This window comes from Myotis daubentonii, chromosome 5, assembly GCF_963259705.1.
Source record: "Myotis daubentonii chromosome 5, mMyoDau2.1, whole genome shotgun sequence".
Lineage (NCBI taxonomy): Eukaryota > Metazoa > Chordata > Mammalia > Chiroptera > Vespertilionidae > Myotis > Myotis daubentonii.
In genome coordinates, this window is record NC_081844.1 from 110716094 (window position 1) to 110728240 (window position 12147).

Sequence of the window (12147 nt, forward strand, 5' to 3'; positions counted from 1 at the left end):
TTTTAACACCAGTGTCAACTCATCAGATGTGTCGGGAGAAGGAAGGTGAGCTTGAGGGCAAGGCGCCAGGGCTCCTGCCTGCAGCTCAGCCCGGCTGGGCCCCGCCCTGTACATCCCCATGCCACCCCGCCCCCTCCCGGCAGAGGAATTACTCAGGACACGGAGAGACGGAGCGATGCCAAGGTGAGGGTCGGCCGTGCAGCCAGGACCCGAGGTGCAGGCCAGCTTGGCTCCCAGCATCCCGGGTTCCCTCCTGCTTCCCGGGTGCTGGTCAGGACCGCTGATTCCAAGGCTCTCCCTGCTGGGCGGCCAGGGCCTGGGCACAGGACCGGGGTGGGATCCTGGGAGTGGCCGAGAGCCTGTCACACGCGGGCGAGGAGGGCTGAGCGGGCAGGTCACGGAGACCCTCCAGGGCACAAGTGCCTGGCTGTGACCTTCTCTTACGCCTCGTGTTCTGGCCCCAAGCTGGACTCCAGAAAGCCGCTGCCCTCGCACTCGTGTCAGAGTCGGGAGCTCAGCGCAGCCAGGTGCGCGTTGTCAGCTTGTTCAGGCCCCCAGCCACGGGGCTTTTCGGGCCACGGAGCAAGGAGGGGGCGGGAGCGGAGGCCGACCCCTGCTGCGGCCTCGTGCTCTCGGCGCTCACGCCGCGTGGGCTCTGCGGGGACTCCTCACAGTCAGCAGGTGGTTTGTGGGGGGCTCCCGTGACATGCGTGGACCCGCGGGCTGTGTCCCTCAGAGCCTGCAGCTGGGGCCCTGACCGTCAGGTGGCAGGACGTGGTGGTGGAGGCAGGACCTCTGGCTGAGGCTCCAGGGCTGACACCCAGCCTGCGTGCTCCTCCCAGCCGCAGCGCCTGCCTGGCCCGGCGGGGAGGGGGGGCGGGCAGATAGGGGGGTGGCTGTCAGCACTGTGAGGATGGTCGCTGTCTCCGGCGAATCTGAAATGAGATTTCATATTTTAAATAAAGAGAAAAGAGGCTTGAGCGTTTGCAGCTGGGAGATAGCAGAGATTAGGAACTTACTCATCTCTGCAGCACAAAGAAGGCAAAAGAGAGGCCTGAGTGCCGTGGAATACAGATGAGGCGCAGGCAGCGCGCGGTGGGAGGGAGGCAAGACCCACCCGGGGCCTCGGCCAGGAGCTGAGCGGGGCCAGGCAGCTTCCTGCTCGCTGGGCTGCAGAGTGAGGTGCGGGGCAGACAGCTCAGTTCGGGGTGGAGGGCAACGCTGGCCACTGGCCTTGAGTTCGTTTTAGTTTGTAGCCGGTGGGGCTCAGGCCACGGGAGCTGGCCCACGGCAGCCTTACGTGAAAGTGTGACGGCTTCTTAGTGCCTGAGGGGAGGAGCCCAGGCCCACTGCCCTCCAGCCTCCGGCCCCCAGCCGCCCCAGCCCCCAGCCACCCCATCTGCGTCCTCCCTCAGCCCACCTGGCTACTCACCTTTCCTGAAACCTCCATTTCCTTCCATTCCTCTCCCTCCTGCAAGCCCTGGGCCCACTGGCCTGCTTGAGGGGCTCCGCTCCACCCTGAGCTCCGGGCAGGGCGCCGCGGCTGGCCTCTGCCTGGCCCTCGGGGCCTTTCTGAGTGCTCCCTCCCAGGATTCGGTGTCCGTGTCACCAGGAGGGGCAGAGGGGCTGGTCCCTGCTTGTGTGGCCACAGAGTGGACTGTCCTCCAGTAGCATCCCCTGTGGACGTGGGTGTGACAGGTGCTGCCAGCTCAGCAGTTCCTGGTCAGCATGGCCCTGGCCTGGGAGCCCCTGGACACCGGTGCCTGCGGTGGCCCTTGCTCCCTGTGTGTTCTGAGTGTGACCTCTGTCCCTTGCTGGTGCGGAGGCCACCTCCTCTGCCTGAGCTGAGGGCATGGCCGGCCGCCAGCTCTCCACGTGTCCCCAAGGCTCTGGCCGCTTGGCTGTTCTATTGCTTGTTTGTTGAAAACACGTTAGACGACCCCTCGCAGGTGTGGGGTGCTCTCTGGGGACCTTGCAGGGTCGTTGTCCATCTGAGGGGCACAGAGTGAGTGGATGTCACAGGCCAGCTGTGACGGGGAGGCTGACGTCACAGGGCCATCGGCAGGTGCCGGCAGGGCCGTGTCCCTCGGCTCCCAGGAGGGAGCGCTCCCCTGGCCTGGCGTGGTCAGAGGAGGCTGCCGGGAGAGCAGGGTGGTCCAGCCGCCAGGCCCAGCTCTCCTCACTGCAGCGGAAGTTGAGATGCAGTTGGGATAGTCTTTCTGCAAACGCTTCCTCAGCACTTCATGTGATTGTCATGGAAATGGCTGCGTGGAAGTTCTGCCTGCGTGTGGGTGCTGCTTTGGGATGCTAATCTCAGCCAGATGGCCACTTCCATCCGCTTCCCAGGAGGGATTTGTGTGCAGAGAAGCACTTCCTTTGTCACCGGCTGCTGCCTCCTATTGCTGCTGTACCTCGCACCTCGGGATTGCTGAGCGGGCTCCTCCTGAAAGAGTGGGGAGCGCTCGGGCGGAGCGGGGTGGGGGCGGGAGGGGGGACGCCGCAGGCCAGGAGGAGGCCCTGGGAGCCCTGACCTCGGCTGGCCCCGGGCAGCCTGGCCCCTGCCCCCAGGGCGCAGCTCCGAGGGAGGGAGGGAGGGGTAGGGGCATAGGAGCCCAGCCTGAGGTCGAGCCCCTTTCTGTGTGAGACATTTCTGGTAACTCCTAGTGTAGCCCTGGCGTCAGTGACGTCAGTGACCGCCAGCACGCGGCGTAGGAAGGACTCCCGTTCCTGCCACGCCCACGGTGTGTCCAGAGTCACTGGCGGGAATGCAGGGCCGCAGTGGTGCTTCCTGTATGTCCTCCCTGGAGTGGGTTCGAGAGGCTCACAGGCGGGACTCATCCCATTCGTGGGCGAGGGCGTAGCCAGGAGGCCCTGCAGGGCTGAAGGGGCACATGGTCTCCCCGGCCTCGGGGCATCCAGCGAGCTTGTGGCCCCAGAGCACTTCTCATTAGAAGGTTCCGAGTCACACGGGTCGGTCTGCTCCGTGCCACCTGTACCCCCAGACCTGACTCCTCACGCAGTGAGCAAGCAATAGCAGAAGGAGATTTAGAAAATTCACAAATAGGTGGAAATTAAACAACGTAGTTCTTCATAACAGTGGAGTGGAGATTTGGGAGAGTGTGATATGGGAGAGGCCTGGCGGCTCACACCCACCACTGTGTTCTGAGATGTTTATTCCCTGCTGTGTCCTGGGGGCGCGCACCCCTGTGTCCGCACACAGGGGCGCTGTTGGTCAGTTCCCGCTGTGTGAGCTGCGGCCCTAACTGGAGGCTGGGCTGACCTGAGCGTGAGCTCTGCTCCTTGATGCCTCCTGTCCTGAGCGGGCCATCTCCACGGGCCTGTGGTTCAGGAGGCCACCCTTGTCACCGGCGATGGCAGTGTGTGCTGGGTGAGCTGGGAGTAGAGGCTCACACTGCTGGGGGTCTCCTGGCAGCGGGAACGTGGCCGTGCCCCCGAGGTCCTGGGCACAGGCCCTATCCTCGGCCCTCGCGCCCCACCCGGCCCCCATGTCTGCTCCGTTCCATCCTTTCTGCTCAGGGTCACCAGGGTCTGGCGGGGCAGCCGAGGCTCAGCTGCTCGGATGCGCAGGAAACCCAGCGGCTCTCAGAGGGGCGGTGAGCAGCGCCGTCCATCCGCAACAATGGCTCCGCACAATGCGCAGGAAGCCTTTTCTCGGGCTCGCTTCTCACCAGCTGCATTTCCTGTCTCTAATCTGCTCCCAGCAGATGGCCCGGCGCAGGCCTCAGTGCAGCAGCCGCGCCCCCGAGCGCCCTCCCCGCTGGCTGTTCGTGTGACGAGCACCTCGTGGGCTGGGCAGTGTGCCCCAGGGAGATACGGTGCACGGGGGCTCCCCGATCGCCGCGCCTGGCTTGCAGGGACCTGAGTCAGGACCTGGAGGTCACGCGCTCCTTCCCCTCACCTGGCCTTGGGGCCAGTGCCATGCCCGGCCAGGGGGGCTGTCTCCACGGGGACAGGCTCCTTTCTCCGTCAGAAGCCTCGGAAAGTGAAGTGTGTGTGTAGCGCCACAGCCTTCCCCCTGTGCCCTCTCCTTCCCGACACGGCAGACTTCCCTCGGACTTGAGCAACGGGTCTTCCGAACGCTGTGGACTGTCCACACGGCTCCGCCCCCCTCCCCCCAGCCCTGGCCCAGCGCCGGTCCTTCCCTACAGCCCCGGGAAGTAGAGTGACCATGGGCTGTCAGAGTCCCCAAAGCGCCCTTTCCCAAGTTGGGTCTGTGTGGGAAAGTAGACCAACCCGAGGAGAGTATGGGTGGTCGGGAGCTGGCCATGTGCCCACCCACCCCCCCCGCCTGGTGGCCCCCCTGGCTCCTGGGTCCAGGCCCCTGCCCAGAGGCCCTGCATCAGTGCCTGGCTCCCACACGGGGTGGGTGAGAGTGGGCTCACCTCTCCAGCCCTGGCCCGGGTCACAGTGCTGGCTGGGTCTCTCCCGTGCACAGCCCTCACTGTGGTTCCGCTGCCTTCTCTTTCCTCTGGGACAGGGTGTGTGCTCCCTGCCACGCTCGCTCCCTGCGCTGGAGGCCCGCTCTGCTCGCAGCGCCTTCCTGTGCTGCTCCCCGCTCCTCCTGGACCAGGGCCTGTGGGCACCCTCCCCCCTGCCCGAGCACCTGGGCCTTTGCCCAGACCCCGTCTCTCCTGTCTGACACTTCTCTGCTCTGGGCCTGCCCTGCCGTGTCCCTCTGTTAGCTGCAGACCCCTCAGGGCAGAGGTTTCTCCTCCCGCTGTCCTGCCACCGAGAGGAGTGTGGAGAGGAGTGCGCTCTGGCAGGGGCCGCTCGCTTCTCTGAGAGCCCTGAGCAGGACGGCCGCTTGTTGGTTCTCGGTCCTGCTGGGAGGTGCTGGCGGCCGGACAGGTGCCCACGATGCTCCTGCCTCTTCAGCCCCGGCCACAGGGAACACGGTCCGGCCTCGTTCTGTTGGGAGTCTCCTCGCAGCTGCCCCGGGCTGGCCTGCACCGCCAGGCCCTCGGAACCTTTGTCCCTGGTGCCGCGTTCCCCGCGGGGTCAGAGCCCGAGGCCTCCTCCCCGGTGGCCGCCTGGCACGTGCTTCCGCGCGTCAGCAGAGAGCACTCGCAGCTCCCAGCACTGGCCCTGCCTCTGCAGTCAGCTCTCTGAGTCAGTCCTTGAGGTTCAAGAGGGAGTGAGCTGCGTGGAGTCCAGTGCCAACTCTCCGAGCCCCGAGCCCCCGGGCGCAGGCCAGAGCTGCTGCTGATGCGGAGACGGGAGCAGGTGGCCCTCGCCCTCGCCCTCGCCCGCCCCAGGAGGTCACGGCAGAGAAGCCAGTGCTCTCTCGGGGCCACTGCAGGGAGCAGCCCTGTGACCTGGGGTCCGGTGCTTGGGGAGAGGGCGATGCTCCAGGAGGGACGCCAGCCTCCACGCAGGGCCTCTCACTCGGTGACGGGCCCCCCGTGCGAGGCCAGGGCGGCAGGATGATAAAGATGGACAGCAGTGTGGCCGGGCACCAGCAAAGTGAGGGCTGGTGGAGCCCTGTGTGCACTTGCCCAGGCGTCAGCTTCTGCCATTGGTTGTGGGGGCACTGGCACCTCAGCATCAGAGTTGGGAATGGGGTTCTGGGGGGCTGCCACCCACATCTACCCACTTGTCACCACATCCCTGTCATGGGGCTGCTCGGGGTGTCTGAAGCTTATTTCTCCGAGTCCCAACCCCATCCACCCTGGGCTCTCTGCCCAAGCGCCCCCCCCTCCCCCCCGCCGGTGGCTCCGCCTTCCTTAGGGGGAGGGAGCCAGGGCTGGACTGGGAAGGAGGCGAGGCATGTTCGGAGGCCACCCAGCTCTGGTGGCCCGTGGCCTCGCCTGGAGGAGTGGAACTGAGCAGGTCGGGACACACGACTGCTCAGGGAGCTCCTCCTCAGCACCCTGTGCCCACAGCCGATCCCGAGCTGCCAGACGGGTGCCATCGGTCCCGGGGCCCGGCCCCTGGGAGGACCAGCAGCGCAGGGCCGGGGCCTGCCAGGCTGCAGGGCTTCCTGCTGTCGGCTCCGGGCCGGGAGCTGGTCCGGCAGGAGTCTGCCTGCCTCCGCAGCTCTGCTCCGCTGACCCTCAGACCGGGCGGTTGGAGGGCAGTGCCACCGCCTGCCTCTGCGAGGGGCCAGGGAGGCTGGGCCGCACAGTCTGTCCCAGGAAAGCAGCCACAGGAGCACGTATATGAGGAGGGGAGCTGTGTCCCAGTAAAACTTCTTTCACAGAGACGGGCGGGGGCAGGGCCCGTCCCGGCGGCCAGCGTGGCCGTCCATCGGCTCCCGGCCCGGCCTCCTGCCTGTGTTAGGACCTGGGGCAGTGCACAGGCCCTCGTCCTGGGCTATGAGCCCTCCGGGAGGTGATGCATGTGAAAGCCCATGCCCCGACCCGGGCCAGCACCGCCGCACCCGTGTCCCGTAACTGCCCTGATTCCCGGGGGTCGCCGGCTCCCAGGGCTGCAGCCAGGACGGCCAGGGGCTCACTGGGCTTGCCCGCTGGTCCCTGCCGTGTCCTTAGTGCCTGGGCCTCTGTGCCTGGCGGGAGCACGTGCTGCTGTGCGCCTGGCACCCAGACCAGGCCTCGCCTGGGCTCCCCTCGGTGATTGGAGGCACCCCGACCAGCGACGACCTGCTGGGAACTGATCAGCTGGATGGGTGATTCATGGCGGGTGGGATGGAATTGAAATTGCAGACGGTCATTTTCCTTCTCACGCCTCAAGGTCGGACGGGATGCTTCCCGTGGCCTCGCTGCTTGGGGCAGGCACGCACATGGGAGGGGAGGGAGTTCAGAGGGAGCTCCTCCGGGGGGGGGGGGGGGGGCCGTCAGCCTCCTCCTGGGGCCTTCCTCTGATTGGTAATTATTTCAGCCTCTGCTTTGCTGATTCTCTGCTTTTGTTTCCAGTGTTTAGATGTTAATTCTTTCAGAGAAATGTGTAATGACACTTGGAGGCATTCAGGATCGGGGTCAGATGGTAAAAATAAAGACAGCTGCAGGCCACGTGGGCCTGGCGCCTCCGCTCCGCTCCAGGCAGCCTGAGCGGACCCGGAGCACAGGCCACCTGCCCCCTCCTGCCTCTGGTCTCCCTCCTCCCCACACGTGCCCAAGCAGCCTTGTGGCAAGACGACGGAGCCCGAGGTCTCACCCCGCACCCTTGGCCTGTCCCGCCGTGTTGGCCAAGCCAGGCCCCTGGGGAGGGGCGGCCCTCGGGTGGACGGGGCTCTGGTCTGAATCGGAGCCTGTGTTGCCCTCCCAGCCGCCTGCCCTCAACAGGTTTGTTCCCTCGTCGGGAATGGGGACCTGGTGGGGGCAGGGCCCTTCCTCGGGTTCCTATGTGTGACGTGTCCCGTGTGGCACGGCACGTCTGCCCCGAGTGTGACTCGGCTCCTGCTTCTGCCGTCGCCTGAGTCCCGGGGGCGGGGGGCGGGGAGAGGGGCTCAGCGAAGTGCATCTGACGACGTGACCAGACCTCAGCTGCCGACGGGCCGTGCCTGCTGCCAAGGGCTTTCTCAGGACACTGCCAGACCCTCCCAGGTGCCTCGTGCTCAGGGTGTGGCTGGGATAGTCGGGGGCCGAGGCCTGGCTGGAGGGACCGAAGGAGAGGCTGCGGGACGGGGTAGGAGGGCTGTGCCCTCAGATGCTCCGGGTTTGCGTACATGCGAGGAAGGCTTTATGGTCCTCGTTCGTACGGACGCATCTGCAGGCGTGTTGGTGTCGGCCCCCTGGAGACCCCGGTCCGTCCTGTGGGACGCTTGTGGGAAGCGGCCCCACGTGAGGTCTGTGCCTGCGGGAAAGGCCTGTCAGGGTCGCCGAGGAGGCCTGCGCGGCCCAGAGTCCCTCTTGTTCTGCATTCGGGGTCTGGCAGTAGCTGCTGGATGTTGACGCCCGTGTTATGTTGACTGCGGGCAAGACTTAGTGTGTGGCCTGCGCTGGGCTCCCCGGAGGGCACTGTCCTCCCAGCAGGTCCTGCCGGGGCGATGCCAGGCCTGAGGCCATCCACACCACAGGGCGAGCGTGATGGCTGCTGGTCCCGGCACCACCCGGACAGCAGGACTGCGGGGGGCGGGCTGGAGCTGGAGGAGGGGAGCAGGGACGGCGGGCTGTGGCCGTGGGCGGGCCGTGAGCGGGCGGCCTGCGGTGTCGGAGGAAGGCCATGGGGGCCTCCCGCTGCTGCGAGTTCGTGTCCTTCCACGTCCCTGGAAGTGGGCTCTTGGCGGGACGTTGTCTGAGAAGATGACATGAAAGCGGCGCCGCGGCCGGCACAGTGCGCAGCTCAGACGCGGTCGAGCGGGCGAACGATCGATAAAGGTGCCAACTCCCCAGGAACTGAGCACTTCATTTTGAACTCCCAAAGGTCACAGAAATGCTAGCGACCCCAGGGTCACGTGAGGCTGGAGCTGGAGGTTTAATGTTTTATGAGTTTTCTTTTTACTTCACAAGAAAGGCTGAGGCGGCAGCACTGGGCGTGGAGGCGGCAGCACGGAGAGCTCCGCAAGGCCAGGTCCCCTCTCCTGCGGCTGCTGGGGTGGGGGTGCGGGGTGCGGGGGGACACCTTTCCGCGGGCGTTTGGAAAGCCCCCTGGCGCACTGTGCACTGGATTCCTGGGAGCTTTGCTCCTGGGGAGGCCAGCCCCTGCGTGTGCCGCCTTGTCCTCCTCTGCGGTGTGGTCAGGACCCTGCCACCCCATGGCCGCACGCTGGCCTCTGCGTCCCGTGGAGTTTACATACCAAGTGAGCCCTCTGGCCAGTGCCGCCGCGTCTCCAGGTCCCTGCGCTTGGTCTTAGTGCTCGTGGTCTCTTGCGCCCTTTCTCCCACATGGCCCTGCTCCGTCGGCCCTGCCCCGTGCCCTCCTGTAGGCCATTCTGAGGGCACCTGCCCCACGGAGCGGCCCTGTGCTGAGCCTCGCCCTGCTCTCTCCCAGCGGCAGCCCCCCATCACCGTCCCTCATCCGGGCCCCCCACTGCTCTCCCTCGGAAGCCCTCAGAGGCGGGGCTGGGGCAGGGCCAGGCAGAGGCCACGGGGCGGGGCTGGGAAGGACAGTGGCTGTTAGGGAAAGAGTGCAGAACCAGACTCTGAAGGCACCACCCCCAGCCGAGAGGTTGAGGTCAGTCTGTGCGTGGTTGGGAGCATGAGAGGCTCTAAGCCAAGTGTCCATCCTTATCTGGAGTCTGAGGGGAAGGCCCGGCCATGGACCCAGGGAGGGCGCTGCGAGCACAGAGGGCAGGATGCTAAGAGCAGAGGTGACAGGAAGGGCAGGGCCCGGGGTCGGCGGAGCGGCCTCCTGAGCTGGCCTAGAGGACCTGTGGGGCCCCGCGTCGGTGTCGGAGCTGAGGTAGGAGTTCGGCTGCTCCGGGCCAGGCTGGGGCTGGGGCTCGATTCCCTGCAGCGCGGAGCCGCTCACCTGGCGCGATGCAGGCAGCGCTGCTCTGAGCTAGAGCCCCTTCAGGCCTCGGTTTCGCCCTTGTGTGTGGGGCGCCCGCCTGCTGGGATCGCCCTGGGTCCGCTGGGAAGCAGAGGCTCCGAGGAGCTGTTCGGGAGGAAGTGACACGGCTGCACGTGCGGCTCTGTTCTGAGCCCGAGTGACGTCGGGCTGGGCCTGGTGGGCCTGCGACTGGGGTGCTGCGCGGGCCCAGCTCATCCTCCGCCTTTTGCCTTGTCTGTGCAGCGTCCGGGAGCTGGACAAGGTCAGGCAGCAGCTGCAGGAGGAGGTCCGCCAGGTCAGCGCCCAGCTGCTGGAGGAGAGGAAGAAGCGCGAGACGCACGAGGCGCTGGCCCGCAGGCTGCAGAAGCGGGTCCTGCTGCTGACCAAGGTACGCTGCGGGGGGCGGGCAGGCAGGTGGCGGTCACCGGTCAGGCTGGGCCTGCCCAGGTCAGCAGCACCCAGCCCCGCCCCGCCTTGGCCACTTGTGTTTTGTCTCCGGCACCCACGTCTGCCGGATCTCCCCTACGCTCAGCGCACACGCCTCCCGTGCCTCGTCCTCACGCCTCGCTCAGCCCTGCTCAGCGGCTCAGGCAGAGCGCCCCGGGGCCGCAGGCTGTGGCAGGGTCCTGATCGGCAGGAGGGTGCTGCATGCTGTCAGGAGCTCTCCAATCTGGGGTCCCTGTGGGCGGAGCCTGCCTTTGGACAGCTCTGCGGGCCCCAGTGCGTCCTGGGTTTTGGGGGCAGCCCTCTCCCCCTCCCTTCCACACTTGGGTTTGGAGCAAGGATTCGCCGTGTCCATTCTGCTGGGCCTACACGTCCTCTCTGTTCTTTGCCGGAAGAGCTGTGGGCTCTGGCTTCACAGGAGGAGCTCCCTGGAGAGTGCGTCTGAGTGTCTGTGTGGAGCTCATTAAAGATGCCGCCATCTTAGGGGACGGGGAAGGAGAAGCCCGAATCTGTCTCCAGGTGCTCCCCCCCCTTCCCCCCAGGGCCAGGCCAGGCTACGCGGCCGCGGCCCTCAGGAGGTGCGGTCTGGCAGGCGGCCGCTCTCGTCGTTTCTGATGGAGACTGCTCTCCTTGCCGCTGGCCTCCTGACAACGGAGCTCTTACAAAGCGAGCCAGGTGCCAGCATTCAGGCGTGTGGGGTCTCTGCCAGCCATCGCCGTGCCCAGCCGTCCTCAGAGAAGCCGGCGTGTGCTCTTGGCGCCACGTGGCTGTCCAGGGCCCCCCCGCCTCACAGGCCCCAGGTGCTGCCTCGGAAGCCTGGGCTTGGTGGGCGGTCCCCCAGGGCAGACACTGCCCATGTCCTCCGGCTGCCTCCTGGCACAGAAGGGGCAAGGCCCTGGCCTGGTCAGCTGGCTCAGTCATGGGAGCCGACACTGAGGGCCTCGCGGCCTCCTCTCCCTCCCCCATCTCTGTCGTGTCTGCCACGTCCGCTGGACATGAGGCGCCGTGACAGGGTGTCAGGACCCTGGTACAACTACAGTCCAGGAGGGCGGGCAGGCAGGAGAGACCAACACACACACACCCATGCATGCACACCACACACATGCACCCACATGCATGCATAGCCATACACATGCATACCCGCACACCACACACATGCACACCCACACACACATGCATGCCCGCACACATGCACCCCCACACACATGCATACCACACACATGCACACCCACATGCATCCACATACGTGCATACCCACACACACTTGCTAGCTGTGATGGGACGCACAGGAGGAGTTTTCGGGAGCTGATGTTGGGCGGAGACCTGTGGGCTCCCTGTTTGTGAAAGAAGGCCTGGGGATTGTGGCCTTGTTGGTGGAGAGCTGACGAGGGGACAGGCAAGAAGGAGCTGCCGGTGCCGCCACCGTCAGGCGTGCGGACGCAGGAGAGGAGGTGATAGCTCCTCAGCTTCGCCAGGGCTGGCTCTCAGACCGCTGGAGGAGCTGCCTGCTCCAGGACTGGCCGGGGGCAGATGGGGTGAAGCTATGTGATGCTGGGTGGTGGCAGGTCTGGACTTGACCTTCCGCGGGTGAGAGACGGAGGCTGAGCTGCGCCCCCCCCCCCTCCCCTCCGTGTGGGAAGCACAGAGCGCTCCTGGGAGGACAGGTGAGGCTGCTCAGACCTAGCGAGCGGTGCTCAGACCGCAGCCTGCTGTGCAGGGAAGGCCAACCGCGCGGCCGCACCCGAGGGCGGTGCCTGCTGTTGGCGTCCGTGGCGGGTGTCTCGTTCCCCAGGCCCTTCTGTTGTCGTTTGTTCACCTCAGGTGACTCGGTGCTAGTTGTACGGTCTGTCCAGTGCTGCTTGCCTGCTGCTGGGGCCTCTGGAGCTCTCGGCGCCTGTCCTCTGAGGGCCTCACGTGGCATCAGCATTTTGCTGCCCCTCGCTGCCGGGGGCTGCACAAGGCCCTGCTTTTGTTCAGGGGACCTGGCCGCTGTGTCTCCTCACCCAAAGGCACAGGACACCTGCTGCTGTGGGGACTTGGGACAGAGATCACTCTCCGCTGCCCCCCCGGAGCGAGGGCTGGGCTGGAGGCCGGCCACACGTCAGCCAGGGCGGCCAGAGCAGGACAGGATCCTCAGGACCACGCCTGCCAGGCACGGTCTGAGAGCCGCCGGTGGTCGCCTCGGGCCACTGCTTGCAGGGGCAGGCAGCTCGGGCTGCGCAGCCGCAGGTGACATCTACCTGCGGGGCAGCTGGGCGCACGAGGCCGCACTGAGCATAGCTGGCTGCCGGC

At 66.4% G+C, this 12147-nt stretch overlaps 1 protein-coding gene across 4 annotated transcripts in view; it reads left to right on the forward strand.

The window, feature by feature from the left end:
• Positions 1-12147, forward strand: part of MAD1L1 (mitotic arrest deficient 1 like 1) — a 149600-nt gene that overhangs the window by 66887 nt on the left and 70566 nt on the right. For all 4 annotated transcript variants that reach the window (XM_059699422.1, XM_059699425.1, XM_059699424.1 and 1 more), the window contains one exon: positions 9655-9799. In XM_059699422.1, the coding sequence (XP_059555405.1) occupies positions 9655-9799 (145 nt within the window). The remainder of the gene's footprint in view (positions 1-9654; positions 9800-12147) is intronic.